This window comes from Polychytrium aggregatum, assembly GCF_025602895.1.
Source record: "Polychytrium aggregatum strain JEL109 chromosome Unknown BJ171scaffold_27, whole genome shotgun sequence".
Lineage (NCBI taxonomy): Eukaryota > Fungi > Chytridiomycota > Chytridiomycetes > Polychytriales > Polychytrium > Polychytrium aggregatum.
The window spans coordinates 420,905-448,571 of NW_026516229.1; the positions used below are offsets into that span (position 1 = coordinate 420,905).

At 58.3% G+C, this 27,667-nt stretch overlaps 9 protein-coding genes across 9 annotated transcripts; 5 read left to right on the forward strand and 4 right to left on the reverse strand.

Annotated features, from left to right (window-relative positions):
• Positions 1-2: 2 nt before the first annotated feature.
• On the reverse strand, positions 3-1,830 carry BJ171DRAFT_583531 (Sin3 associated polypeptide p18-domain-containing protein; the record flags this gene model as incomplete). Its single annotated transcript, XM_053114252.1, has 3 exons — positions 3-882; positions 1,027-1,133; positions 1,303-1,830. The coding sequence occupies 3 exons, from the start codon at positions 1,828-1,830 to the stop codon at positions 3-5; spliced, it is 1,515 nt and encodes a 504-aa protein (XP_052965128.1).
• Positions 1,831-3,178: 1,348 nt separating this feature from the next.
• Positions 3,179-4,058, forward strand: BJ171DRAFT_425809 (60S ribosomal protein L2; the record flags this gene model as incomplete). Its single annotated transcript, XM_053107738.1, has 2 exons — positions 3,179-3,458; positions 3,574-4,058. 2 exons carry the CDS (start codon positions 3,179-3,181, stop codon positions 4,056-4,058), a joined length of 765 nt encoding a protein of 254 aa, XP_052965129.1.
• A 156-nt stretch (positions 4,059-4,214) lies between these two features.
• BJ171DRAFT_600488 (uncharacterized protein) lies at positions 4,215-6,746 on the forward strand. Its single transcript, XM_053115017.1, has 4 exons — positions 4,215-4,633; positions 4,751-5,218; positions 5,372-5,467; positions 5,691-6,746. Exons 1-4 carry the CDS (start codon positions 4,366-4,368, stop codon positions 6,473-6,475), a joined length of 1,617 nt encoding a protein of 538 aa, XP_052965130.1. The 5' UTR covers positions 4,215-4,365; the 3' UTR covers positions 6,476-6,746.
• Positions 6,747-6,823: 77 nt separating this feature from the next.
• BJ171DRAFT_569295 (radial spoke 3 protein) lies at positions 6,824-8,578 on the reverse strand (the record flags this gene model as incomplete). Its single annotated transcript, XM_053113565.1, has 5 exons — positions 6,824-7,003; positions 7,089-7,422; positions 7,678-8,085; positions 8,200-8,269; positions 8,445-8,578. 5 exons carry the CDS (start codon positions 8,576-8,578, stop codon positions 6,960-6,962), a joined length of 990 nt encoding a protein of 329 aa, XP_052965131.1. The 3' UTR covers positions 6,824-6,959.
• Positions 8,579-9,853: 1,275 nt separating this feature from the next.
• On the forward strand, positions 9,854-10,827 carry BJ171DRAFT_511673 (uncharacterized protein). Its single transcript, XM_053111608.1, has 3 exons — positions 9,854-10,113; positions 10,261-10,446; positions 10,583-10,827. Exons 1-3 carry the CDS (start codon positions 10,013-10,015, stop codon positions 10,671-10,673), a joined length of 378 nt encoding a protein of 125 aa, XP_052965132.1. The 5' UTR covers positions 9,854-10,012; the 3' UTR covers positions 10,674-10,827.
• On the reverse strand, positions 10,805-14,344 carry BJ171DRAFT_600491 (uncharacterized protein). Its single transcript, XM_053115018.1, has 7 exons — positions 13,841-14,344; positions 13,652-13,732; positions 13,424-13,463; positions 12,805-13,339; positions 12,152-12,667; positions 11,230-11,963; positions 10,805-11,105 (listed from the first exon to the last, which is right to left on the reverse strand). The coding sequence occupies exons 1-7, from the start codon at positions 13,914-13,916 to the stop codon at positions 11,003-11,005; spliced, it is 2,085 nt and encodes a 694-aa protein (XP_052965133.1). The 5' UTR covers positions 13,917-14,344; the 3' UTR covers positions 10,805-11,002.
• A 393-nt stretch (positions 14,345-14,737) lies between these two features.
• BJ171DRAFT_583537 (kinase-like domain-containing protein) lies at positions 14,738-17,535 on the forward strand (the record flags this gene model as incomplete). The annotated part of the gene is made up of 5 exons (XM_053114253.1): positions 14,738-14,971; positions 15,100-15,357; positions 15,478-15,565; positions 15,756-16,004; positions 16,196-17,535. 5 exons carry the CDS (start codon positions 14,738-14,740, stop codon positions 17,533-17,535), a joined length of 2,169 nt encoding a protein of 722 aa, XP_052965134.1.
• A 1,042-nt stretch (positions 17,536-18,577) lies between these two features.
• BJ171DRAFT_625448 (uncharacterized protein) lies at positions 18,578-23,083 on the forward strand (the record flags this gene model as incomplete). The annotated part of the gene is made up of 9 exons (XM_053115508.1): positions 18,578-18,764; positions 19,070-19,403; positions 19,864-20,143; positions 20,284-20,512; positions 20,632-21,200; positions 21,400-21,808; positions 22,103-22,571; positions 22,643-22,644; positions 22,785-23,083. The coding sequence occupies 9 exons, from the start codon at positions 18,578-18,580 to the stop codon at positions 23,081-23,083; spliced, it is 2,778 nt and encodes a 925-aa protein (XP_052965135.1).
• Positions 23,084-23,384: 301 nt separating this feature from the next.
• On the reverse strand, positions 23,385-27,666 carry BJ171DRAFT_511680 (Sodium/hydrogen exchanger family-domain-containing protein). The gene is made up of 7 exons (XM_053111609.1): positions 27,078-27,666; positions 26,672-26,775; positions 26,050-26,422; positions 25,745-25,921; positions 25,604-25,617; positions 25,457-25,497; positions 23,385-25,337 (listed from the first exon to the last, which is right to left on the reverse strand). Exons 1-7 carry the CDS (start codon positions 27,585-27,587, stop codon positions 23,875-23,877), a joined length of 2,682 nt encoding a protein of 893 aa, XP_052965136.1. The 5' UTR covers positions 27,588-27,666; the 3' UTR covers positions 23,385-23,874.
• Between the last annotated feature and the right edge of the window lies 1 nt (position 27,667).

Genomic DNA, 27,667 nt, shown 5'->3' on the forward strand with positions numbered 1-27,667 from the left:
GCCTACAGGCGACGGTCTCGATGGGGCCGATCGTCGTCCCGCCGGCCGTCGCGGTCCTGGGGACCGTCTCGCTTCCAGGATCGGCGGTCGCGGTCGTCATGGGCGGAGGGTGCCGAGTCGCTCGCACGGCGGCCGTCGCTGCGATCGGGCCGTCGTCCAAGACCTCCCCGGTCTTCTCGATCCAGATCCCGTTCGCGGTTCCGTTCTCGATCTCTGTCTCGGCCCTGGTTTCGTTCGCGGTTGCCTTCACGATCACGGTCTCGATCACGGTCGCCGTTACGATCTTGGTCGCCGATACGGTTGCCGTCGCGGCTGGGCCAGTCGCCGCGCTGTCGCTCTCGATCCCACGGCCGCTCGGGTCTCCCGCCAGCCCGGCTCAGCCGAGGCTCGTTGTGCGGGACCAGATCGAGGGCCGATCGAAGCGATCGTGCCTTTTCGTTGTCGGTCTCGCGGGGTCCCTTGGCAAGCGAATAGGGCACATAGCGACGGTCACGGAAGCCTCGGTTGCTGCCTGCGATCCCGCCGTTGAGACTGTCGTCGCCTGCTGCTGCTGCTGCGGCTCGGCCCGTAATCCGGAACGAGCCAAGCGCTCCGGCCGCCCCAGCCGCTCCAAACGGGGCCGTGGTGGGGGCGGGCGCACATGCCACATCGATAAAGTCGCCAACGACGAAGCGGAGGTCGTCCAGGGTCTTGCCGTGGTCGTCGCGGTGGAAGCCCGGCCGACTCGAGTTCAGAACCACGCCGGCGTCCTTGAAGGTGTATCGGCCGTCGCGCACCAGGTTGGGATAGACGACCTTGAAGGAGATCCGGTGGTTCGAGGCCAGGCAGTCGGGGTGCTTCTCGGATATGAGCGACGTCAGTTCGCGCAGGGTGGCGTCCTTCCTGTTGAGAGAGAGAGATGAGGTGTGCCGTGCAAACCAGAAACGGCATAGAAGCCATGCCGTTAGATCGCAGTGCCAAGCAGAAAGGCATTAAAACGTCGCTGCCATCCACCGATCCAAGAGCGGCAAACGAAGGAACACGCACCAGGTCCAGATGTGCATCTCCGCCTCCTTGAGTAGATCGAGCCTGTCATAGTCGTCCGGCCGGCGATGTCTCAAGCCGAAAAAGACCCGGATCAGGAACGGCGCCGTCTGGACAAGCCGCCGCCGACGTCGAGGAGGAGGAAGACGACAGAGGGAAGCGCCATCAGTTTCATGGATCAGTGCTCTTGCGCTCCGAGCCAAGACAGGCCTGCCTGTGGCGAATCTTACGGGCTCGGCGAGGAAGGACCGGCAATCTCGCATCGATCGAGCCACATACCTTTTCCCGATCAACCACTACGGCTCTCGATCGGGCCGCGCCTGCACCCGGTGGTCGGCCTTTGGGGCGGGTGCCATCGGCAGACGACTGCTGGTGCTGGTTCTGGTGCTGGTGCTGGGGGTGATCGCCAGAAGCTTGGGCGTCTCTCGATCGGTGCTTTGCATCCACATCTGGGTTGCTGTACTCGGACATGTTGTCGTCCAAGGCCAGATCGTGCCCGCCATCGACATTGGCATCGACACCCTTGCTGTCCATGTGGGTGTCGGGATCGCCGAGTTTCCCGGCATCATCAGTGCCCTCAGGGTTGCCTGGCGCAGCAATGGAGGTGGAGGTCGAAGGCTGATCTAGATCCATGTTCTCGACAGAGGAAACGGGCTGGTCGGCTTCCCCTTGGCGATCAGCCATTGGCTTGTCGCCCGTCTCATCGATGTTCTCCGGGCCTCCGGTGAGAGATTCAGCAGCAGGATCGATCTTTGTCGGCTGAGCAACAGCCGATTCGATCGACTCTTGCTCGGTAGCGGATGCCATCATTTGCAAGATCCTGTTTTGATCGGGGTTTCCTGCTTGATTCCGTGTGGATTGTCTTGAGCGAAATACGGGGGGGAAGAGTCTTGGCGAGTGCTTGGCGATCCCTGTGAGGAGATCGATCTGGGTGACCCGGGCCTGGGGGGGGGGCCTTGGGGCAAGTGATTCGAAGGGTGGGCGGCAGGCAGCAGGCGCCGAGATCGAGGATCGAGGATGGCTCGCAGGGCAGGAGACAGCGGGAGGACGAAAGGGCGCGCGGCCGAAGCGAGGAGCGGACCTTGTGGGTGCTCTGGATCCACTTGGTCGCCTGGGTGGTGTCTTTCGCTTGCGGGGAGCCGTCTGGCGAGAAAGCGTCCTTGATTCAGATCCAGAGTTCCATCGCTGAATGGTCATGGCCATCGCGATGGTCTTGGACGATAACATTCGCCAATGCTCAAAATCCAGGGTGCCCTGCATGTGTTGGATCGACTCTCCCATAGTCCAACAGTCCAACAGTCCAACAGTCCAACACAACAATGCCGCACACGTGATGCGCCGATGGCCCGCCCGGCGTCGTCGCACCACGCACCGGCGCGCCCGCGTCGCAGCGACGTCACACAGGCTGCTTACGCAAGCGCTTCGCCACACGCGCCACACACGTGTCTTTTTTCTTCTGCCTCCCCAAGCAAATGTGTTCTTGTTTCTCGGCACCAGCTCTTTCCCTCTCTCTTCTCTCTCCCATCACACAATTGTCCCAATTATAAGGTAACGATTGGACGGCTGCCTGAGCCGACGGTGGAGCCTGGAGTGGAGCCCTGGACGGTCGCATCGCTGGACAGATCGGGAGGACACCCGGTGGAATCAACGAGCCCTCGCCGCCGCGCGAGACCGGTCCGTTCGACGACCACCCGCCCAGAATCCTCGACCAAGCGCGCGGCTCCTCGGTGTGGTTGATCGAGCGACGAGGAACGTCAAGCAACTCGGAGAGCCGGAACGACACTCAAGGCGGCAGTTGGACCGGCAAGAGCGACGCACCAGCGACAGACCGACATCTTGGACGTCCGACGTTCCTCGGCTGTATCCGTTGCGGATCCGACGACCGAGGCGGCTTTTCACAGACCGGATCCCAAAGCGCTGCGCTGCGACTGGTCTCTGGGTGCGAGTCTGTCGTTCAACTATCTGCAGGCCCCGATGTGTCTGCAAAGACACGACGGGTCTGCGGCGACATGGACCGACAGAAATCTGTTCTCGATCCCTCCTCGGCCAGAACGGGGCTCGTCCCAGCCGCGGGCGTGGTGCGGCTGGCTCACCACCAAGGTTGCTTGTGCGGCATACTCATCGCTCCGTCGCCTGTCTCTTCTCGGTTCCAGCCATGGGTCGTGTCATTCGTGCTCAGCGTAAGGGTGCTGGAGGCATCTTCAAGGCCGTCACCAAGCGCCGTCAGGGTGCCGCCAAGCACCGCTCGCTCGACTTTGCCGAGCGCCACGGCTACGTCCGTGGTCTCGTCAAGGAGATCGTCCACGACCCCGGACGTGGTGCTCCTCTCGCCAAGGTCGTCTTCCGTGACCCCTACCGCTACAAGCAGCACACCGAGACCTTCATTGCCACTGAGGGTGTCTTCACCGGCCAGTTCCTCTACGCCGGCAAGAAGGGTGAGTACGACTGCGGCTCTGCTTTTCTCGCTGACGGGGCTGTGTGTACAGCGTTCAAATTCTGTGTCCCTGGATATCGAGACTAATCAAATCCCCCCCGATCGTGCTTGTGCAGCTGCTCTCAACATCGGCAACATCCTGCCCGTCGGCTCCATGCCCGAAGGTACCGTCATCTCCAACGTCGAGGAGCGCATCGGTGACCGTGGTGCCATTGCCCGCGCCTCTGGCAACTACGCCATCATCATCGGCCACGATGCCGAGACCGGCAAGACCCGCATCAAGCTGCCCTCCGGCACCAAGAAGCTCGTCGAGTCCACCTGCCGTGCCTCTGTCGGCATTGTCGCTGGTGGTGGCCGTATTGACAAGCCCCTCCTGAAGGCCGGTCGTGCCCACCACAAGTACCGCGTCAAGCGCAACTGCTGGCCCAAGACCCGTGGTGTTGCCATGAACCCCGTTGATCACCCCCACGGTGGTGGTAACCACCAGCACATTGGTCACGCCTCCACCGTCTCTCGCTTTGCCCCCCCTGGCCAGAAGGTCGGTCTCATTGCTGCCCGCCGCACTGGTCTCCTCCGTGGTGCCAAGCAGGTCAAGGAGTAAGCGGATCGTGCTCCGGCATGTTCAGTTGGGAAGCCCATGGCCATGGTTTTGTGTGCATAAAAATACAGTATATTTCAAAAACCCGCGGTGCGATTCTCTACACTGGCTCAGCGGCGTCCTCTCGGCAGCGGTATCTCTGGGTGCCTGTTCTCTGCGGGGCTGTCGGCATTCCTGGCTTCGTTGTCGCACTTGCACACATCGGGCTGCTCAGCACGTGCGTCTGTCCGCTCTTGCTTGCTTGCCTTCTGGCCGCTGTCCTCGCTTGCTTGGTCTTGCATCTGCCCGCACATCTGCCCGCCCATCCAACATGGACAATGTGGCTGCTGCCGAGCAGCTCCTCTCGCCCCTGGAGCTGCTTGCCCCGCTTCCTCTGCCGTCGTTTGTGATGTTCACCGTGCTGGCGACGGCTCCGGTGACGCTGGCGCATGTCCTGCTCCCTTCGGCCCTGTGGCTCTACCTCGCCATGGTGGGCACGACCGCCGTTTTCCTGCGCAAATACTCCCGCAAGTCGGTCTCTCGTGTGGGCTGGTGGCTCTTCGTCTCGATTGTCTTTATCGCTGCTTTCTGGGCCCAGCGTATGTATTCGAGTCCGCGGCCCCCCCCCTCTGTATGCGGCTGCCTCGACGATGCTTCTCCCTATCTCTCTCTCGCTGACATCCGTCTCATCCTTCCCTCATACGAACGGTTCCCAGCCAACCTCAAGGTCAAGCTCTATTCTCGTCAAACCCCCGGGCAGTTCCGGGTCAGTCCTCGAATCCCAACCAACTGTCAGGCTCCGGTCTTGCGCATCGAAACCCATCCCGACGTCAACATCACGGCGCTGCTCAATCTCCCCTCGACAGCCTTCGCCGATGACGCTCTCCCAACCCCTGCGCTGAGCAGCAGTCTCGACGACGACGCCCAGTCCATCGACCCCCACGAGGTCCCCATCAGCTTGTCAGCCATCCCAGCGACTGGCTCGAGAGCGTCTCCCCCGGAGCCGATGCACAAGTTCATCTTGACCAAGGGCGAGCGCATCCAGCGCCATTTTCTGCATGAATTTGAGTTCTTGCCTCTGAACTCAAGTCTCGAGCGCATCGATATTCGCTTCTCGCTCGAATGCAAGCGCATTCCGGTCAACATCAAGACCCCGTGGTTTTCGGTCCGGAATGAGGGCCAAGGTAAGACCGGGGCTGCCACTGTATCGAATCGATGACCGACACTGTTTGGAGGAGAGCGATCCTGCGTCGGTGTCGGCGTTGTCCAGCGATAGTGCCATGCGGCCGTTCGTCTTTGTGTAGTCCGCTCATCGATCCGTTTGCTGTCTGCACCAGCCCTCGGTATCCAGCGTTCCAGGACCACCGGCAACGTGTATGCACCATTGACCATCTCAAGCCTCAAGCGACGGGTCCAGAAGCTCGGGATGCTTGGTATGTGCCCAGCGCCGGTGCTGAGCGGCTACATCGGCGTATCTTGAGGGCATCGGCGCCGGATGGCATCCAGCCTGTGGCCGTGCTGGTGCCTAGCACTCCTTTCGAAGTACTGCATCTGGGGCTCCGATATCTCGCGCCGATGTGCTCCATTCTCGCAATTGCTTGTCATAGATCGTCTCCAACGTCCATTGACTTGTCCTGTCTGCTCCTTCGCTTTCAGTGCACCTCGCCCTGTTCTGGCCCCTGTGCACCTTCACCATCTCCGTCGGGCTCGTTTCGCTCAAAAAGAAGTACGGCACAACCCCCATGCAGGCCCTCCCGCTGATGCTGACGATCTGGAACCCGTCTCAGGAGTCGCTGGAGCACCAGAAGCACCTCGAGTCCATGGAACTGGCTGCCGAGGAGGAGGAGCGCCTCTACAAACGGCTTGAGTTCCAGCAATGGAAGCTCAACCAACAGGCTTGGCAAAACCGGCAACTGGAGCGGCGCCTACTTGACCTTGAGAAGGAGCTGGACGAATTACAGGCCCACTCCAAGACTGGTTACGAAGAGGACAACGAAGCCGAGGACAGCGAGCGGCACCGGCCCCTCTCTGGCGTGGGCGTCTCTGCGGCGGCCAAGAAGCAGCGCCGCATCTCTTCTCGACCAACAAGCATCTCAACCGACTTTTCGGCGGCTGGAGTGGGCTCAACGGCGTATTCGATTATCCCGGGTCTCGACCGCCTGAGCATCCAGTGGCCGCGCGGCTATCCCTCGTTCTTGAAGATGCCACGCCGGTGGGGCGGAAGCCGCCGGAGGGCCAAGAGTCCAATCCAAACCGAAATCGAGATCGACGAGTTTTACCGCCGACATGTCGGGCCGTCGTCCGAGGACCAGCCGCCCGTGGACCGATCCGAGTCGCGAGCCTCTATATTCTCTGACCAAGACGGGCCCCTGCGGCGTGAGTTCAGTTTTGACGAAGGAGACGATGCCCGCGGGCGACTGCGATTCCGTGGCGAACGTTAGACGCCGAGTCTTTGGTTGCTTGTCATGCAGCCGAGCGATTTCTCGGCACTTGCCCGTGCTTCTGCCAACCCTCACCTTCCATGTGTCCCGCCGTACTTTCCTGCTTGCCATCGTTTGCTGTATTTCCTTTGGAAGATTGCTCTGTCTCTGCTGCATGTCTTTCTCTGAACCTCTGGCCTTCGTATCTGTGTTATTCTCCCCTTGTCGCCGCTGTCAGCGCTCACAATGAAACGGGGGGCGCCATAAATACATTCATGACCCTTCGTCAGCATATCGGTGCCTTGAGTCGACTGTCGGAGACATTGTGCACTCCAAACGTCTCCAGGTCGATGGCGACTACCAGCAATGCAATCGATATCGCGCTGTCTTATTTTCAGCGAACTGTATTGTTCCTTTGGGTCAAGTACGGTGCAAAAATCCCGCTCCGTCCACAACGAAAGCCATCGGTGGATGTGACTTGGCACGGCGTGCTGTCCCCAGCAGTCTATTTTGCACCTCGCTGAGCTTTGATGCTCGAGTAAATGATATCTGAGCAGCCCAAGCACACCAGAATCGATGTCAGCATGCGATCGAATAGGCTCAAGCCGCCGTGCACGAGCCGCGCCGTGCTTACCGTCCAGCAGTATTCTGGCCGTCCTCTGGCTCTCGATGGACTTTTCAACCTCGCCCGTGAGCCAGGGCAGGAACAGGCTTTCGACCTCCTTCTCGACAACGTCGTAAAAGTATCCGTTCGTCGCCAGCGAATCAAACACGGACGGCACCAGGTTCTGCAGGTACGACTGGGCAAATGCTCGAGCTGCGATTTTCTCGGCGGCCTCCTGCTTCTCCTTCAGGATACGCAGCTGCTCGACCATGCGTCGTTCCTTCTCCTCCGTGCGGCGACGCTCGGCATCCTCCAGCCGCTGTACTTCTGCATTCTCGGCATTTCGTCGCTCCTCAAACTCGAGCTGAGGGCGAGTGAGTTGAAGAGGGAAGTTGGAGCGGCGTAAATGCGGTCAGTGCTGCCTTGGCTGATCGCTGATTCCAATGCTGCTGCTGGTACACTTTCCCTTTGGGGGCTATCTCACGCAGACACAAGCTCCGGAGTGCCCCCGCCCCTTCCTTTCCAGATCTGAGCCTCGGATTGTGTGAAGATGCGCTCCCAGCGAGCCACAGCGCCTCCTTCTCATCTCCTTCTCATCTCCTTCTCGCCGACGACTTACTTGGTGCTTTCGGAGGATAGCAAGCTCGTTTTCTTCCATGACCTCCATCATGGACTGCTCGAGGATTTTGCCAACGAGCACCTCCAGGATCGGCTGCACCTCATAGTCAAAGTCAAACAGCTCGCCGTCATAGACCTGCGTCGCGACATCGACGCCTGATTTTTGTGGGATGTAAAGCGGCGAGGGCGCACGGTCGAGAAAGGCATCGGTCTGGGTGGCGGCATAGGCCTCGGGAACCTTGTCGGTCAGCTCCTCGAGATAGAGGTCGGTTTGGACATCGATGTGCTTGCGGCCCTCGACGGGCTCGGGTGTTCGCAGACGTCGCTGGGCCTCTGCGCGTCGCTTTGCTCGGAGCCGACGCTTGAGATCGGCAGCTCGTTGCAGTTCGACAGGATCCGGCTGGGCATTCTGGTGCGTTGAATTGCGTGGATGGCAGCGTTAGTCGTCGGTGTCGTGTCGGCTGATTCTTGCGAACATGGTACCGGCCCAGGGCGTGCTCGTCAGGCAGATATAGGCACTTACGGCTGGGAGAATTGGCGATGCATAAGTGTTTCCGCGGTGGATGCGGCGGTCATACATGATGTTGACGGGTCTAAATCGAGGGATCAACGATTTAGCGCCGGTATTCAGTGCCAGTATTCAGCGCCAGTATTCAGTGCCAGTATTCAGTGCCAGTATTCAGTGCCAGTATTCAGCACTAGACACCTCGCAGCAGCCCTCAAAACGGAATGCGTTCTGCTCCGTGGCTCTCAAGCGACGAGTCCTACATGCGCTTCTGCGTGTCGGTTGGATCCCGGTACTTCTTCCGGGGCACTTGGATGGGCTTCGGCTCGCTCGCAAAGCTGTAGGTCTCGGGGCCCTGTTGTTTTGTCGAGTGCGGGTCGTACTCGCCCTCGAGCATCGTTTGGGCTCCGTGTCGGGGGAGCGGCGGATTTGTGGCCATGGTCGCCATGATGCTCGCTGCGTTTGGACAGGCAAAGGCGAAAGACGGATTGCGCGCAAAAGATTATTTGCAAAGGCAGTGCCGAGTCGGCTCAAGGAGGCGTGATACCGAATGGTGCGAGGCCCGGCGACGTTCTGGGCAGAGTGCTGCAATCGCTCGGAAAGCCTAGTTGGATGAGCGAGTAGATAGATGAGGAGAGCGTGAGACGCGAGGGAATGGTGGGGGGCGGTTTGATTGAGCCGGCAGCGGACGCTGGCTTCCGAGTCGATGCAAGAGAGGTGGCTGTCGTCGGCCGTTTTGCAATCGAATTTCAGCTCGGTAGGTTGAGGCGCTCAGAAAATGAGCCTTGCGATGAGCAACGCTCGATTGTCGATCCTCTGAAACAAAGCCGGCCAGCGCCAACAATACCCTCCCCTCCCTCCCTTCTCCGACACTCCCCAACGAGCACCTTGGACTCAATAAACGAGTCAGAGTTGATATTGTTGCGACGAGAGCAATCCGACGTCAGCCCAATCACAGCAACCCGCTGCCGAGTCGGGATGGGAATGCACCTGGGCGAATAGGGCCGCGTGATTGACCGGGAGATGCTCCTCGAGCGACTGTGTATTCAGGGAAAACGGGACACATCATTGTTGTCGAACATGTAGCTTCGAAAGTCTGCATTCATGGAGGTCGTTTGCAGTAAACTTGATCACCTTCCCAGTCAAGACCAACAGATCCTTGTTCCCACGCTGGTGCCCATTGGCCAGCACGAGTCTGGACAACAAGGGCACTTGACAGACAACTGCAAGACCGAGCAAGGGCTGGCGAGAGACAACTGCAAGCCGGATTCGGTGGAGCATGGACTGGCTGATACAGCACTGCGCTGCTGGGCAGCAGCTGGAGGCAGAGGACCATCCCGGCGCTGGCCGTTTCCTCTTCGCAAACGTTTTTGCCTGAGCCCCTGCTCTTCTTTCCACGCAGCAGATTCAGCAACCGATCTGGATGGGCAACTGCGAAAGGTCCGAGCAACGTCAAGTGCATCCTGTCGGCCCGATGTTCTCCGGAAGCGACCCGGCCCTCCAAGAGGCTGAGGATGGCTCCTGGTTCGACTTCGATTCATTGTATTCCAGGGCCCTCCAGCTCCGCTCCAAGCTCCTGGGGGCCGTCGCTCACGAGGAGGTTGTGACGGTAGTTCAGGAACTCAACCGGCTCTTGGAGTCACTGCAGGCTGCTTCGGGTCCGAAATGCGATCCCAAACACAGCTCTACAACCTTCTATCAGATCTATCAGGCGCTCAGCGATGTGGCTGATCTACTGGCGGCCGAGGCAGCCTTCGAGCAGCGCTGTAGCCAGCCTTCGCAGAGTCCAGGAAGAGCACCCCGGCACCAGCCAGCGGCCATTGAGGTTCTCATGGCCTGGCTGCAGGAACACAGAGCCAATATCTATCCCTCAGCTGAGGATAAGCGAATGCTGCAGGAGCAGACAAACCTATCTACTCTCCAGTTGGACCAGTAAGATCATGTGGCAACACACTGCGTTCCTGCCCGCAATCGACAATGACAGAGCCTGTTGTTCGCCGTGAGTGCGTAAGGAAAGGTTAGTATTGTGCCTGTACCACACTCCTGGCTTGCTGACGCAACCTGTCCTTTTGAATCCAGATGGTTCATCAATGCGCGACGGCGGTACTATGATCCCAGTGCCAGAGGCGAAGGAGAGATCAGCAAGGAGAGCATTCAAATCCTTTCGGCCTGGCTTGCCAACAACACCAAACGACCCTACCCCAGCGAGCTTCAGTGCAATGCCCTCGCCCACCAGGCCGACATGAGCACCAGTCTGGTCAAAAAGTATGCATTCTGTATTCATTTGCCAGAGAGCGGAGTTGCAGTGCTTGCCTTCATCCGCTAAGAGCCGTTTCCGAGACTGTGTTGCTCACTCGATGGTGATTGCATTCGGCATTGTGGCTGAATTCCTCCCGCTCAGATGGCTCAAGGTTCTGCGAAGATTTAAATGGGTCGCTGAGGATCCCGTGGCCGGAGCTGCAGAGGCGAGCACCGACCAATGCTTGTCGTGACCGGAAAGCAGTCCAATGCCTTCACTCGGAGATTGCCGAGGTGATCAGTTTTATGGTAAATGGCCATGTCGGAGGCAGGCCATCGCGGACTATGCTCATGAATGAAGCTGGAAGAGTGCCCGAATATAGTAGAATCCCGTGGAATGCGACCCAAGTACGGTTATTGGATCCACATGATGTATTCAAATCATTTCGGCAGAGAAATGCCAGTTGGATCGAATTGTCTAGCTCCGCTCCGCGGCACTGGAGCGAGAAAGGAATGCGCCTGTACAGATTCCGACCGATTTCCACAAAGTCCAGTAGCCAAACGATCCGCAACCATGCGTGCATCAGAGGCGGCTGCGCAGACTGGGACTGGGCAAGCGATCCTCAGAGGGAAACGAATGACCAAGCATTTCTCGGATTATATGGAACATAATATCTCTGTTGCTCCTACGAGATGGACCGAGGATTAGCACTTGCACGGCCCGCCAGGCCCAGTTGCAGCTCAACATGCATTAGAAACAACAAGGAGCGGCCGCATCAATGGGAGGGCGCCGTGCGGCCAGAGACTCACCAGTATGAAAAATGTGCCTTGAGCCCCAGAAAGTACTGATGGATGACGTTGTCGATGATTGTCTCCTGCACGAAGTAATCGATCCGCTCCTCGATGTGCGGCTGAGTCGGTGCGTTGTCGTCATCTGGGTAACCTTCACTTGTGGATGACGATGTTTCGGTGTTAGTCTCGCTTGCTGCCCAAACACGGCTGCGAGATGGATGCTGGGAAAGTCGAGGCTGCGTAAGTTTGTTGGCAGCACGTTCCATTTCTTCGGCGGCTGCATCGAGCTCGGCGCTGTAGGCTGCCATAGCAGCCTCGGCGGCCTTCTCGGCCCGCTGTTGCTGATCAGGGATGTTTGTGGACTTGGCCCGCTTGCGTTTGCCGGCTTTCGGTCGGTCCGTGGACTCTGGGCCCTGGCTCGATTCGGATTTGAAGATGTTATTGCTTTCACCAGTCGTTGCATCGTCCGAGTCCGGGGCAGCGCTGGCTTCGTCTGTAAGGGGGCTGTAGAGTCTTGAGAGAAAATTGGTTTGAAGCATACCAGCGAGCGTATCCACAAGGCTCGCCGAAGTTGACGGGTCGTCCAAGCCTGCGGTATCGTTCCCTGGTAAACTCAGTCCGGGAAGATCGGCCGCTGGAGGGATACCGTCGCCTTTAGCAGATAGACTGGGCGTTGGATCTGTCGAGAGTGCCTGGTCCTGTGCGAGCCGTCGCAGCTTTCGAGGCGGAGGGGCTTCCGGACCCACCGAACGCTGAAAGCAGCATCAAAAATCAATCAGCAAGCGGACTATCACCGTAGACGGATGAGCACATAGAGCCATCGTAATGTGATCGCTGGCGCTGGAAAGTCACCGACTTGTGGGCTCATGATTTCGCCGGATGCCAAGAGAAGCGGAACGCTGCCTTCGGAACAATCAACTGGGCAGGAGCGGACACGTACCATAAAGCCTGGTGTCTTCTCGTGAGCACCTGAAGAGCCATGCGCTGGATGACTGACGTTGATCTCACTTTCAAATTCCAAAGAATCACCATGGGGCTGGTCGCCATCGGCAATGCGGCGCCTCTTGCCATTGGTGTTGGCGTTGGTGTTGTCCGAGATTCCAGGAGCGCCAAAAAACATTTTCTTGAACTCTGCAAATGTAGCGAAAGGGAGTACCTGTGGGAACATCTGCGAGAACTGAGGCAGGTCCGACAGATTCGGGATTGGCGGAAACGGCGGCAGCTGGGCCAGATTCGGCATGGTGGGCATGGCGGGCATGGCGGGCATGGTGGGCATGGTGGGCATGGTGGGCATGGTGGGCATGTTGAATAGCCCTGTGAAATACGTGCTCAGTAACTCGCGATAGTACTGCAGATAGTAGCTGCGTTGGTTCTGAGCAGAGGCGGATGGGCGACGGAGGAGCACCGGCGAGATCGATGCATACGAGGGCGAAACTAACGGCTCGATTCTGTAAGCCTGCGATGAAGGAGGAGTACATGACGGATATCAAGTCAGAGCTGGCAAGAGGACCAGGCGCCCCTCGGCTACAAAACCGAGACAGACGGGGCATATTGCATATTGCATACTGCGGATGCGGATGCGATGCGGCCTACAAGCGGATCGTAGAGATTGAAGATGTTCTGGTACTGGCACCACTTGGGCGGGCGATAATCGTGGAAACTCTGGCCCCGCATGATCAACACAGCCGCTACAGGCGAGCCGATTGCAAACAGGAAGTTGGGGCGGAAGCGCAAGCGGGGGTACTTGATGTCGTAGTGAGTCTTGGACAGCCTCCGTGATGAGGCAGTGGGCTGCTGGCCCGAGAGGGGCGACCCAGAGCCGGGCGATCGAGAACCCTGGCTGGCCGATGGCTGCAAGGGCAAAGACTCGTCCTCGTACTGGTGCTGGTTCGAAATGATGTCGTAAGCGATGACACCGCCGAGAGAGTGCGCAAAGATACCAACTCTGCCGGAAAACCCGGGCGTCCTCTGAAGAAAGGCATCGTATTCCTTGTTGAGCAGATCGGTGACGATGGCCAAGATGGTCTCGCCGTGGAAGCAGGTGAAGTAGTAAAGCACATCGGCAAGGATGTCGTTGCAGACGCCGCGCAGGACCGAGCAGGTCGGCAGTGTCACGGATTGGATGCGACTGTCAACGACGATACCGGTTAGGACTCGATCAAGCATGGCGAAAACACCGGCGGTTTGAGCTCGGCAGATCAGACAGTCTCACCGATCGACAGACTCGAGTTGATGGAGCTTGGAGTGCCACTCTGGAGCAAAGATGGGGTGGGATAGAATCAGCGTACCGCTCCAGTGCAGCCGACGGACCCGCAACCATTATGCAACCGCCGAGCTGATCAGAGCCATGGTGCTAGTGGTGGATGTTCGATCGCAGCGCATATGGAGTACGCAGCGCTCTGATGCAAGCCTTCTGAGATGAACGGCGACGAGAACTCACCGATGGGCACAAACTCGACATCCTCGCTGGTCGAAAACTCCTCGGTCAAGACCTCTTGGCAGGACTTTCGGAGATCGCCCACTGGCGATGGAGATGATGATATGTGAGCGCTTGGGCCCGCGAGGGTGGCGAGCAAACGCAGGCTATTATGAACCAAGCGCACGCAAGACTGCGGCCGGAAGCACATACGATTCTGCTCAAACTTTCCATATCCCTCGAGCTGGTGCCCCATTCCGTGAATGACAAAGATGACATGCGATACCATGGCGGCAGTTGAGAGCAGCGATGGCGTGAGGGAGCTGGGCTTGCGATGCGAATTTCAGCGCGAGGAAGGAGGGGCGGAGAGCGGGAATCGGGAGGGTGGATGCCGGTGACTGCGAAAGTGGACGAGATCGGAAAATGCCAATGCAGACAGATGGTGACGATGCCGAGTCTCAACGGACCCAAACCGGTTTGTTCCGCCCTGCAAGAGGAGCCCCGGTGGGGAAGACGCAAGGCCGGCGCTTGGCCAAGGCACAGCGAAGAGCTTCTCGGAGCCTGGGCAGCAGACAAGGCTGCGGGCCTTTCACATGCGGCTGGGGCAGTCGGGCATGAAAGCAGGAACATGCTGTGCAACGGTCGATGGTCGATGGTCGATGGTCGATGGTCGATGGTCGATGGTCGATGGTCGATGGTCGATGGTCGATGGTCGATAAGCCAGGGTCATTCCTGCATTTCTAGGTCGATTGGCAAGACCCAAGCAACCTCCACCCGTCCATCTGCCAACCGATCCCAGAGAACTTCATTCCGCCGCGTTCGAGCTTGCCGTTCGAGCTTGCCGTTCGAGTTTGCCATTCGAGCTTGCCGCTCGAGTTTGCGTATGAGGTGCGTCTGCGATGGCACTGCGGCTTTTCGCCTATTCGCAGGCAGCAATGTTCCAGCTCGCCGCCCCGGCAATCAATCAATCACGGCCTCCCATTTTGCTCGAACGCCCAGATGCCCCAGCGGAAACCCCCAAGGCATCAATGTGCTGGTCTGAACCCAAAGCGAGCTCGCCGCTCCCCCTGGCCAGCGCACCCTGCCTCCTGCAAAGAATCCCGACGACACATGGAGGATTTCTTCACACAGGCTCATGCGGACGGCGAAGCTTCGCCGCGATCGCACGAGACCATCACGGCGATATCGTCCATCAATGCAGAGAGCGGCATCGTCGGCGCAAAAACCGAAAAGCCTGTCGAGATCAAGCCGAGATACATCGGTAACTACAACATCCTGAAGACGCTCGGCGAGGGGTCCTTCGCCAAGGTCAAGCTCGCCGTCCATCGGCTAACAAACCAGCAGGTACGGCCGCCAGCGTCACTGCCCACACGGCATTCAATCTCTCGATCTTTGCCGATTTTCGCTTGTCATGCCGCCCCCGCCGACCTACTCGTCTCGGAATAGCTCATGCGAACACTGCTGGCTGCTAGGTCGCCATCAAAATCATGGACAAGGAGAAGCTCCCGGACGAGTACTCGCTCCGCAACATCCATCGCGAGGCGCAAATCATGCGCATGTTGAACCATGTCAACATCATTCAGCTGTACGAGGTCATGGAGACGCGGAAAGAGCTCTTTCTGGTGCTGGAGTATGCACAGGGCGGCGAAGTACTTGACTACATTGTCGCTCATGGCCGGCTGAAGGAGCCCGAGGCGCGCAAGTTCGTCACCCAGATCATCTCTGCACTTGTAAGATGTCTTGGTGTTCATCGACGGCAGCCGCCGGCCACCGGTTCGAAAGGCTTGACGAATGCCCTGCCCTCTCACCACCCTTCTGACCGGTCTGGCATTGCTGTCGCCTCCCCCCAGGAGCATTGCCACTCTCTCAATATTGTCCACCGCGATCTCAAGGCCGAAAACCTGTTGCTCGGAGACGAAATGACCATCAAAATATCGGGTAGGTTGGCGCTCGCAAAACACACCAGCTTCTTGACGACCAAGTCGCCTCCTTCCCTCTTTGATGAGGACTCAGTCGGGCCCGAGCCCCTGATTCCTTCGGCAATGGAATCGACAGCCCCAATAAGCACGATCGCAGCAATCTGCTGTCGCTCACAGCACTGGTGCTGACGCCGCCATGTTTCCACCAGACTTTGGCCTCTCCAATGTCTTTGACAAAGCCAAGACGCTGGGAACGTGCTGTGGCTCGCCCGTGTACTCGGCTCCGGAGCTGATAGAAGGCCGCCGGTATATCGGACCCGAAGTCGATATCTGGTCGCTCGGCGTCAATGTTTACGCCATGGTGGTGGGCGATCTGCCCTTTGCCGATAGCAACATCTCGGCGCTCTACGAGTCGATCCTGAAGGGCAAATATGAAATCCCGGACTTTGTGTCTGCTGGTGAGTGCCAGGCAGGCCTCGCTGGGTGCTAGTCCTGGCAGCTTCGACACTCACTCGATCGCTGTGCACTGCGACCCTGAGATTGTGACGTTGATGCATCAGACAGGCCTCTCGTGGCATTCACATCAGAAAGAGTATCGCTGACAGGCGTATTCGCATTCCTCGCTGGATGGTCTCTTCGCCAACGCAAGAGTGCAGAGACTTTATCAGCAAGCTCCTTGTCGTTAATCCAAAGAAGCGCTACACATGCGCCCAGATCAAAGAACACCCATGGCTCACCCAGGGCAACGCTGTGCTCTACAGCTCGCCGCCGCCCACCGTCAACATCCGCCCAAAAACAGAGCAGGACATTGACATGGAGATCTTGAGCTTCATGGAGTCAATGGGGTTTGAGCGCAGCGCCACCATCAGTTCGCTGCAGCTGAGCAAGTTCAACCAGGCGGCCGGCACTTACTACCTGCTCTGCGTCCAGAAGCGACAGGATGCCCAGGCGTTTTCTCGCGAAGCCGAGGCTCGGCGGCTCATGAATGCCAGCGACCGAGCCTCCCAGGCGGACCATACCGCACGCCCGCATGGTTCCGACACAAAGACGACCATGGGGCTTGCCAAAGTCATGTTTGAAATCGAACGCTGCCGGACTGGGGCAGAGGAGAGACCTGCACAGCCAACACCCGAGCAGACCGCAGAGAGCATTACCCAACTGCCCGTCCGAGCGGAGCCATCGACGCAGTCAAAGGTTGGCTTGAGCAAACGGAACAGATCAAAAACGGTATCGGTTGGCTCCAAGCTCGACACCACAAAGGCAGGGCAGTTCAAGAGCCAGCATACAGCAACCAAGGCCGAGCATGCCAAACATGGCGACGACATGCCCAACGGAGGTGTGGCTTCCTTTGCACCTCGAGACGGCGAAGAGCCCCACTCGATTCGGCCATCGTCCTCTCGACAGCAGCCGCAACGCAAGCAGCAGTACTCCCTGCCACCGATATCCACCTCGACTTCGCTCGAGCACCAGGCACCCCGCTCAAACCGCCTGCATCCAGCCACTTTGGACTTGCCGCTGGCAATCTCGCCGACGGCGGTTACGCTCAAGCCGGTTCCCGACGACGAAACGGAGCACTCCGGCTCGCTTCCTCGACACACACCGAGGACCCGGCGCCGTGGCAACACAGCCAGCGCCATCTCCATCGATGATAGCCTCTATCTGAACACTGGCGACGACCTGGAGCACGGAGATGGATCCCGCGTGCCCCGGACGATCCGCTTTGCATTCAACTGCTCAACGACCTCCAGCTCGCCCCCTGTGGTTCTTCTGGAGCGTCTGACGAATGCTCTCGAGAAGAGTGGCGCTACATGGCAGTCGGATGCCTTTCTGCTCGATTGCGAGCATGGCGACATCCGCTTTGAAGTCGAGATCTGCAAGCTTCCGCGACTCAAGATGTACGGCCTGAGGCTGAAACGGATATCCGGCGACATCTGGGAGTACAAGAACATGTGCACCAGGATCACATCCGAGTTTGAGCAGGGGCCATGAGCGATGCGGGACGGAAAGGCCCGCCGAAGGCTGTTGCACCAGCTCTCGATCCGCCGCCATGGCCGAACGAGTAGACCCGAGGGCCGACACTGCTCTGCATATCTCGGATACACTTGCGAATCGTCCAGATGAGAGCCAGAGAGATTACCGCCCCGGCCTGATCAATAATAGCAGTGTGCTACTCTGTACATAGCCGCATCGCCGATCCTGTGCTGTCCTCGCCATTTGCTCTATGTGCTGGAGCCAGACCTATCATTCCGACTTCCGAACAGCCGCAACTCGGGCTTGGGCTCCTCTGCGATGGGGAACCAGCCCGGCAATCAAAGGTCGTCGCAACTTCCGGGTCGGTCAACTTCGGCTCGCGGCTGGTCCCCAGAAGCCACCAGTCGCCCTGGGTTCCGCCGATCCAAGCGATCGTGGGCTTTGCCGCTGATGTTCATGTCATGATTGGGGCCCATGCTGAGTGAGAGCGGATGTGCACAGCAGACATCGTGTGCGAATGATCCTGGCCGCTACACTACTACTGCCTGCGAATCAGCATGAGGATGATGTCGCCAGCGACCTCTGGCGGCTCGCTTGTCCTCAGCAGAGGTGATGTCGTCTGCCATTTTGCTCCAATCAGCAGCGTTAATTCAATGACAGAGTCGACCGGCAGCGAGTTGGCCCACGTCATCGTTGGCTACCGCCGACATATGCATCGCTTGGCGGCAGCTTGCAGCTGAGCGGCGTCCACCCGGGCTCTTGCCGTTTTCCGGCTGCACCTTTTGTTTTTTTTCGTTCCATTCCATCCTTCGCCCGCACCAGCCTCACTTCCATCGGTGTCGTGTCCGCCTCCGTTCGCGCCCACTGTCTATTCCATTCGTCTGTGCTCGACTGCCCGCTCGACACTGTTTGCTCACTTCCGCCAGACACGCCTCTGTGGTGCGGCCCGAGACTCGCACGCTGCTGTTTCGCTGCTCGCTAGCACCTGCTTTCCCTCAGAACCGGACTGATGTCCTTCGACGAACCTAGCCGAGAGAATTTGAAAGCCAACGATTGCAGCATGGCTCCTCTTGCCGAGTCAGCCCGGCCAAGTGTGAGCAACACCAAAGTTGCCGCCCAAGCCGAGTCCCATGTCGAAGTCGAAGAGGTCCTCGACCCAGAGCTGCAGAAATACCTCGACACAAATCCTAAGCAAGGCCTGAGCAAGGAGGAGGCCGAGAAGCGGCTACTCCACTTTGGCCGCAATGGTATTGACCGAGCCAAAATTGCTTCGAGGCTAGCGTAGCTTGCGCATTGCGTCATGGGGGCGCCTCGTGAGGCTGGGAGGCCGGAGGAATCCCATCATCGGCTTTGGAACTGCGCGGAGCGATGCGATGCGATGCAATGCAATGCAATGCGATGCAATGCAATGCAATGCGATGCGATGCGATGCGATGCGATGCGATGCGATGCGATGCGATGCGATGCGATGCGATGCGATGCGATGCGATGCTGCGGGAGCCGTGGCACGCGCATACACTAACCGAGTTGCCGAACTGACCTCGCTCGACAGAGATGACCGATAAAAAAGTCAATCCGATCCTCAAGTTTCTCTCGTTTTTCGGCGGCTCGGTCTCGATTCTGCTGGAGATAGCGACCATCATCTCTGCAGTGGCTGGTGATTACACGGATTTTGGCATCCTTATATTTGTCCTCATCGTCAATGCCTGCATCGGATTTATCGAAGAGTCCAAGGCCGAGAATGCCCTGGACGCCCTCAAGAACACCCTCGCTCTCAATTCCCGGGTCTGGCGAGACGGCCGAATTACCGAGATACCATCTGCGATCCTCGTCCCGGGCGACGTCATTATTCTGCGAATCGGCGACATCATCCCGGCAGACTGCAGGTTGGTTTGCCGATGTGCTGCTCGTCATGGACATGGCGGAGAATGTCATCGGCCGGTGTTGCGGTGCAAAGGTCGCGCGCCTCAATGCTTCGATATCGGGCTCTGCGGAGGGGTAGCCAGTTCATGTTGGCGGTTGAGAGTGCATCACGCGTGGGAATCGACGCGGACGACGGGACAGGAGCGAACGCAGCGCCGTGTGGTATGGTGTGCGAGTCTATATTCGTGGCCGATTGGTCTGCGACTGAGTGGGCGGACGAACACTCGTTGGTTCTTCAAGTGGAAAAGCGGACGCGCAAATGTAATTGACCGCGGCGAAGGAATACCACGTCTCCGGAAGGAGCATCGAGTGCGGGCAGTGGCGCTTTCGACCGTTGTCGGTGTGCTTCGAATGTATCTCGCGCAACTCACCCAGAACCGCATTGTTTGTTATCTTTGGCATTCCTACCAAATCATCTGGCAGACTTCTTGGACTCGATGCCTCAGGCGAGCCTTCATCTGGATCACTCCAGATCGACCAGTCGGCGCTCACAGGCGAGTCGCTCCCAGTGACGAAGGGCAAAGACGGCACAGCATACTCCAGCTCGATTGTCAAGCAGGGTCAGATGCTGGCTATTGTCACCAAAACCGGGCCGCACACATATATTGGACGTGCCGCCCAGCTGATCTCGCTAACGAACGAGCAAGGCCATTTTCAGAAAATCGTCAACTCCATCGGCAACTTCTTGATCGGCATCACCATTGTGAGTCTCTCGGGTGTTCTTTGAAGCGATGCAGCCTTCTCTCTTTGGAGTGTCGACGGCGCCACCATTCCGCTCTCTGGCTCTGGCACGGTACACATATACGCATGGCTCTTGCACTCACGCTGCGTAACTTTGGACAGGTGATGGTCTTGATCATTCTGATATACAAAACGGCTGGTCTGAAAGAGTCCTTCATGACGGCGCTCAAACAAGTGGTCGTCCTTACCGTGGCGGCCATTCCCATCGGCTTGCCAACGGTGATGTCCGTCACCATGGCCGTGGGCGCCAAGCAGTTGGCGACCAAGCAGGTTATCGTCAAGAGACTGACGTCGATCGAAGAGCTCGCGTCAGTGTCGATTCTCTGCTCAGGCAAGTGTATTCCGAAGCAAGCAGCAGCGCAGGGGATGCTCGCTGGGCTGTTGTGCGAGTAGCGAGTATCCTGTCATCGATTCACTCATCTCCATCGGATTTCCCTCTGCCACTGCTAGATAAGACGGGCACCCTGACCCTGAATGAATTGACCCTCGACAAGCCGTTCTTGGCATACAAGCAGAGCACCTCGGAGAACCCCAAGGGCTGTGGCCAGCAGTACACCAACGACGACCTGTTGCTCAATGCCTTCTTTGCCAGCGAGCCCGGAGCCCAGGATGCGATCGAGCTCGCCGTGCGCAGGGCTTCCCTCAGCACCGTGGATGTGCTGAAGCAGATGAACCAAAACCACTCGATTGATGTGCCTGGCTTCAAGATTACGAGCTTTACTCCGTTCAACCCGGTTGCCAAATACACCGAGGCGACGGTCAAGAATCTCCAAACCGGTGCGACCTTCCGCTGTATCAAAGGCGCACCGCATGTGATCACGCATATGGCTGGCGGTCACTCCTTGGCCGACATTGCTGTCCAGGAATTCGCCCTCCGCGGTCTGAGAGCCTTGGGTGTGGCCCGAACCACGGACGAGAAAATGGAGCAGTTTGATGTCATTGGCATGATATCGCTGCTGGATCCCCCTCGGCCCGACTCGGCGGCAACGATATCGCGCTGCAAGGATTTGGGTGTATCGGTAAGTAAGTCTCTGTGCCGGCTGGGTGCTTCTCCCACCTCTGGGGGACCCAGATGACTAAGATAGCCCAGTTGGTCCAACGAGTCCGTATCCTCCAGCCTCGGGCGCTGGTGGTGAGAAAGATATTGCGAAAGTGTCAGGCAATGTCACCAGCAGCAACGAAACTCAATATCTGGATCATTACATCGCTGCTGAACAGGTTAAAATGATCACGGGCGACCAGCTTATCATTGCAAAGGAGGTTGCCCAGCGCCTGGGCATGCCCAGAACGATCCTCGACGCTACGCGGCTGTCAGATCCCTCGCTCTCGGAGAAGCAGCTCATCGAGCGGGTCGAGAAGGCCGATGGTTTTGCCCAGGTCATTCCCGAACACAAGTTCAGGGTAGTCGAGCTCCTGCAAAAGAAAGGCTACCTGGTGGGCATGACCGGTGACGGCGTCAACGACGCACCTGCTTTGAAGAAAGCCAACGTCGGCATCGCTGTGCACGGGTGCACTGATGCTGCCCGATCGGCAGCGGATATTGTTTTGCTGTCCGCTGGCCTGTCGACCATCGTAGACGGCATTCTTTGCAGCCGCGCGATCTTCCAGAGAATGAGAAGCTATGCAGGCAAGTCACGCGAGCACCGGCGGCGAGGAGTACTTGAGTCGAGGTTGTGTTGGATGGCGGCAGCGTTGGCCTGGTCATTGGTGTCGGCTGCGGAATCGATTTTGTGATCGGCAGAGAGGCCGTACAGGACTCATTCACGAGGAACACTCAAGAGGAATGCATATCGCCTGCAGATGCTTGCTGACCCAATATCTCTCTTCTGTTTCGGCATCTGGGGCTCTCTGCATTGCCCTGCATATCGCCCTGCACATCGCCCTGCGCATCACTCCCCTGTCGGCTTATTCAACCCAACAGTGTATCGAATTACTTCGACCATCCACTTCCTCATCTTCTTCTTCATCACCATCCTCGCCTGGAACTTTTCGATCCCCGATATCCTCATCATCATGATTGCTGTCCTGAACGATGTCGCCACCCTCGTCATTTCGGTCGACAACACCAAGACCTCGACAAAGCCCGACAAGTGGAGGCTCGGGCAGCTCTTGACGCTTTCGTTGGTGCTGGGTCTGCTGCTCGTGGGCATCTCGTTTGCCCACTTCTTTGTGGCGCGGGATGTGTTCCTGCTCCCGATCGAGCAGGTCCAGACGGTGATGTACCTGCAGATCTCGTCGTGCCCACACTTTGTGATCTTCTCGACCCGGCTTCCGTCGTGGTTCTGGGAGAACACCCCAAGCTTTACATTTTTGTTCGCGGTACTGTCGACTCAAGTCTTTGCGATGTTCTTGAGCATCTTTGGCGTCCCGTTCCTCCAGATTGCAAGCATGTAAGTGCGCCAGTGGAGTGTGTGCGTGCTCTGTCTGGCTATTGCTTCTGCAGTCAGTCAGTCGGCCTCAGGTGTCAAACCCACCAGGAATATGTGTCTGACTCTGTGACGTTGTCGTCTCCCAACGCAACGATGGCCTTTGGCTCCGCTGGCCGGTGGTATCGTCGAATCCCCAATGTCCTTCAATCAACTGGCTCCTATCCCCCCCCTCAGCGGCTGGGCCTGGGGTTGTTCCGTCATCGGCATGTCGCTGCTTGTGCCTCATCTTCCTCGATCTGGTCAAGGTCCTTATCATCCGCCACTGGTCGTTCGAGCTCACCGCTCAGCTGTGCCCGACCCCGACCCGCCGCGAAAAGCTGCGACAGCGCCAGGCCTCGCGACAGGTTCAGGAGCGAGTCGAGCGGTCGGTCGGCAAAGTTCGAACGGTCGTCAATGTGGTCTCGGCCGCGGCGGCTCTGCAGGGCAACGTCAACAGGGAGAGGCTCCCCAACGACAGCTCCGACATGGTCTAGTCGACAATCGCTGTGTTCACACCCCGTCCTCCTCCGCAGATACATTCAGCCGCACTTCCGCTGGAGTGCATGGGGTCTCACTTCCAGTTTCACACGCCATCGGGGCCATCGTATCGCCACGCTGCACGATCATAAAACATAACCGCCATGTTGACGGACACACCACGTCCCCCCGTCATACATTGGTCAAGCAACCATCATTCCCCTCCTCCCCTTTCATCACCTTTGCGGCCGGTTGATCCCACACCATCAGGGAGCCCTGCAGGCGGGCTCAGAGCGTAGATATGAAACACAAGTCATCGAGCTATAGAACTGCACACGGTGCAGTAACGAGAAGAGATTGTCGCCAGAGTCGGATTGCATTCACAAACACCAAAATACAGCCATGATTCATGCAACAACAAACTCGCTCCTGCCCCTCCATCTTCCACCGGTCGCTCACGGCGAATGCGAAAAGACACATCCTTGCTATATTGTGTGCGAGAACCGGCGCTATCGATCGCTCATTCCTATTTGGCAAAGGACGCGGGCGGGCAGGAACGGCTTGATTGAACCCAGACAAAAGCAGGAGATGCGGCAGAGAAACACACCATCTTTCCACCCTCCAGCGCATATGCATAGCGGCTGAAAAGGCTCAGTATGGCTCTTCACGTGGATTGCAGACACATTCACGAGATATAGGGGCTGATTCAACCCATCCCGTCGAGTCCAGGAACTGACGTGCAGAGTGGGTCGCTTATTCACAAAAGTCAGCGAAAAGTGCACGCACGGCCAAAGCCCGGAAGTCTTCCTTACACAGACTTGACTTTGCGCACGGCAATCAAGCCGGCGTTGCCGACATCGGACTTGACGATGGCTGCGCCGAGCGGGCCCAGGATCTTCTCGGCCATGGGGACGCGGCCGCCGATCAGCAGAGATTGGTGGCTGGCGAGGGAGGCACGGTCGGCTCCGGTGTCGTGGACGGAGGAGGCTTCGGTCTGGGTCTTGTGCTTGCTTTCGCCATCGCCCTGAGCGGCAGTCGTCTTGCTTGGGACATTCAGGGTACGGCCGCAGATCACCAGGGCATACGACTCGGATCGAATCTGGTTCAGGACCTGGTTGACAAAGAGCACGGGCTCGACCTCGACTGAGGTGTATCGGATCTTGATGGGCGAGCTGTCGTTGCTCTGGATCTGCTTGAGCGAGGCGAGGATATCGCCACGTCCGGGGTGGTCGAGCCCAATCATGTTCTCGAGGCTGGGGATGGGGTCCGCCAACGTCGCGGACGACGGCTGCTGGTTGCTGTGTAGACCGGGCTGGATATCCTCGACGGCCTTGCTGTGGTCGAGGAGCGAGATGTGGAGCACGTGGATGTCGCTGCGGTGATGCTCCGAGAGCTTGAGGGCCAGCGAGAGAGCCTCAAGGTCATCGGGGCCGCCAAAGTACGGAACCAGGATCGAGATGACGGGGTCGCTGGAGACATGGATGGCAAAGCCACGGTCGACCAGGACAGCGATTCGGAGCGGGCAGCTCTTGATCAGCTGGTAGACCATGGTGCCGACGTTTTTGGAGGTCTTGCGCTGCTCGATCGAAATGTCTTGAGGAGGGTTATAGAACTCATCGGTGCTCTTGGCGGCGCTGGGGGTGATGACGGGCCCAGCGGAGGACGGGGCGCTGGATGACATCTCGCTGGTGAACCAGCTCAAAAGCCCGGTCTCATCCTTGTTGGTCACAAAGGAGATGTCGGTGGGGTGCCAGGGAACCACGAGCACATTGAGCGAGTTGGCCTGGGCCACCTTGGAGAGCTGCAGAGCTTGGTCGTTCTCGGGGGCGACGACGACATGGGGGTTCAAGCGAATGCGGCGCAGGTGAGCAAAGGCCTGGAAGGCGTTGATCACCGAGTCGCGCTTGACCAGCTCTTCCTCGGACTCGCTAGCAATCAAGATGGCCGACATTCTGCCGGTGAGGTTGATCAGGCGCGCAGCATGCATCTCAACGTTGACCAGCTTTTGGGCATCATCCTCGGGAATGGAGCTGGGGGAGGCGGAGCCCTTGAAGAACTGCATGAAAGTCATCAGCCCAGGGACGAATTGGATATCGGGGACGACCATGAGAACTTTGTGGTCGAGAACGGGGGGCGAGGTAGGTTCGGTTTCTTCGACACGCTCGGCCCAGAGCTTCTCGGGATAGAAGAAGCGGACGAGTGGGGTGGTCATCATGGTGGTGCAAACAGCCAGAAGCACCATGATCGAGAAGACTCTAGCGTTGATGATGCCTTGGGAACATAGGTGGACCAGCACAAGAATAGAGGTCATGTCAATACATTGAACATCGACAAACAACGCATTGACAAAGGCACGTAGGCGAGTGCGTGTGGGCTGATCAGTGACTCACCGGCATCCAGACCCAGGTTCAGAATGATGATTTCAACCAGACTGAGGGGCCAGAGATCAGGCGTTAGTTGTGGATGAGCGATTATACAACTGCACAGAGATGCTTTGCGGGTGAGCAGATCGACAGACTGAGTGTGGTGTCACTTACCCCTTGGTGTTCATCTGGCGGACATCAAATGCAGATGTTTTCGTGGTCAGAGCGCGGTTGTGGATGGGGAGGGGCGCAGCATCGAAGCAGTGCTTGAATGTGTCAAGACAAGCGGGACAGAGCGGTTTCGTGGAAACTCACCAGCGCGCCGATAGTAAGGGCTTCTCTCCACTGGAACTTGAGAGCAAATCGAGCAACTGCGGTGCATCCACCCAGCTTGCCAAAACACACGCAGCTGAGGACAATCAAGAGCGAAAGCCAGCTGAGACCATCGCTCATGGTGCCGATGTTGGTCTTGAGGCCGGAATAGGCAAAGTACTGGAGGAGGGAAGGGACAGATGTTAGCACAGCCAGTCCGGTCGCTGATGGACAGAACGCAACATATATGTAGGTTCCTCTGGGCGCTGCCGCATCAGGGCCAGAGAAACAATGTCAACAGAACGCACCAGAGGCAGGAGAAGCATAGTGACAGTGTCTTCCAGGCGCTCAGTGAGCTTGACGTGATACTCGTTGGTTCTGGGCTGGATCAGACCAGCGATGAAGGCGCCAAAGATGGCGTGGACGCCGATGGCGTTGGTGACGAAGGACGAAGCCAGGCAGACCAGGAACGAAATCAAAACCATGGGTTCACTGATCGAGTGAGAGCCCTTGTTGGTGTTGCCGTGGTAGTGATCGGTCAACCAGTCGTAGACCTTCTGGAGACACCACTTGGTGACGGTCAGCTGGAAGATGGCAAAGGCCAGGGCGCAGAGGAAGATGTAGAGCGCAACGATGGGGCTGGAAGCGTTGAGGAGCGCAGTGACCAGAGCCAAGAAGGTCCTGCGGCGAGCAAGGATGTCAGGTCAGCACGCCGTGCACATGGCACCGTCGAGTCGCAGGGACAGAGGGCATGCTATCAACAGGGGCATCGGTGATCGGATGAGGCAGTTGAGCACGTATCCAGACGGGCTTTGCTGAGCATGTATCCAGACGGGCTTTGATGAACCATCATCCGCAATAGAGTTGCCGCATTCACACGGCCGCTCGACCTGCTCAGCCGCTGTGGCCCTACGGTGTGCCACGCCTTACCATCCAGCAGCGTCATCGACACTGGCGGCCGAGAGCACCACGGTGCCCAGCGGAGTCTTCAGGAACTTCAAATCGACCAGGATACGGGCGAGCACAGGGAGGGCCTGCGGGAGGAGAGGGTTAGGCATGCGCGGGGACGGCTCGGCCGGTACCACCACAGCGGATCAGCGACGGAGACGTTCAGCTCGGGAAGCCAGCGACGAAGAGCAGCTACGGAGATGGCGAGTTCTGCATAAGATCACAATAGAGAGAGGAGAAAGGGTCGTGGGTATGCAGTGTCGCCAGAATTCTCGCCGCCGACACACGGCTGGATATGCTGTCTACTGCGGCGGCCTCGGGACGGACTTGCAGCATGGAGCCAACCTGCGGCTCCGGGGCGAGGCTATACCGCGAGACAGGTACTTACGGTGACCGACATGGCGACGCCGATAAAGAGAGCAAAGTTGGTGAAGTCCAGGCCCGAGAGACCGTCGATGTTGCGGTAGAAAAAGGTGCTGACGCCGACGGAAAGCGCAAAGCACATGGACATGCCCGTGAGCGAGATCGAGAGCGAGGTTCGCCATTTCTTGGCAATGAGCGAGAGATCGAGCTCAAGGCCCATGAGCATCAAGAAGAGAAGCAGACCGACGTTGGCGAGCAGGTTGATGAAGGCCATCGAGGCCGGAGGGAAGAATGTGGTCTGGAACCAGGTCCATCTGCCGAGCAGGGTCGGGCCCAGGACGATGCCGCCAATGACCTCGGCGATGACCCTGGGCTGCTGGATGTATTTGAAGGGCACGGCAATGATCCGACAGACGCCCAGGATGATGACCAGCTGGCAGAAGAAGAGCGAGAGGCCCTCAGGAGTCCAGGGCGAGCCGGTGGCGAAGACGCCGGTGGCCGTTGCGTTGAAGCCGGAGACGGTCGGCGCGGGCATGGAACAGCAGCTGGAGCGGGTGCCGGAGCGGGTGCCGGAGCGGGTACTGGAGCGGGTGCGGGGAGCAAGAGCAAGAGCGA

What these genes read in the sequence shown, in the direction of transcription:
- BJ171DRAFT_600488 (XM_053115017.1), top strand. Translation starts at nt 4,366, where the DNA reads ATGGACAATGTGGCTGCTGCCGAGCAGCTCCTCTCGCCCCTGGAGCTG. An exon ending in CGCTGCTTTCTGGGCCCAGC is followed by an intron (nt 4,634 to 4,750) that starts GTATGTATTCGA and finishes AACGGTTCCCAG; the next exon opens with CCAACCTCAAGGTCAAGCTC. An exon ending in CCAGAAGCTCGGGATGCTTG is followed by an intron (nt 5,468 to 5,690) that starts GTATGTGCCCAG and finishes CTTCGCTTTCAG; the next exon opens with TGCACCTCGCCCTGTTCTGG.
- BJ171DRAFT_511673 (XM_053111608.1), top strand. Translation starts at nt 10,013, where the DNA reads ATGGCCTGGCTGCAGGAACACAGAGCCAATATCTATCCCTCAGCTGAG. An exon ending in TCTACTCTCCAGTTGGACCA is followed by an intron (nt 10,114 to 10,260) that starts GTAAGATCATGT and finishes TTTTGAATCCAG; the next exon opens with ATGGTTCATCAATGCGCGAC. An exon ending in AGCACCAGTCTGGTCAAAAA is followed by an intron (nt 10,447 to 10,582) that starts GTATGCATTCTG and finishes CCTCCCGCTCAG; the next exon opens with ATGGCTCAAGGTTCTGCGAA.
- BJ171DRAFT_600491 (XM_053115018.1), bottom strand. Translation starts at nt 13,916, where the DNA reads ATGGTATCGCATGTCATCTTTGTCATTCACGGAATGGGGCACCAGCTC. An exon ending in CAACTCGAGTCTGTCGATCG is followed by an intron (nt 13,340 to 13,423) that starts GTGAGACTGTCT and finishes CGTCGTTGACAG; the next exon opens with TCGCATCCAATCCGTGACAC. An exon ending in TCAATCTCTACGATCCGCTT is followed by an intron (nt 12,668 to 12,804) that starts GTAGGCCGCATC and finishes CCTTCATCGCAG; the next exon opens with GCTTACAGAATCGAGCCGTT.
- BJ171DRAFT_511680 (XM_053111609.1), bottom strand. Translation starts at nt 27,587, where the DNA reads ATGCCCGCGCCGACCGTCTCCGGCTTCAACGCAACGGCCACCGGCGTC. An exon ending in GTCGATGACGCTGCTGGATG is followed by an intron (nt 26,423 to 26,671) that starts GTAAGGCGTGGC and finishes TGCTCGCCGCAG; the next exon opens with GACCTTCTTGGCTCTGGTCA. An exon ending in CTATGCTTCTCCTGCCTCTG is followed by an intron (nt 25,922 to 26,049) that starts GTGCGTTCTGTT and finishes TCCCTCCTCCAG; the next exon opens with TACTTTGCCTATTCCGGCCT.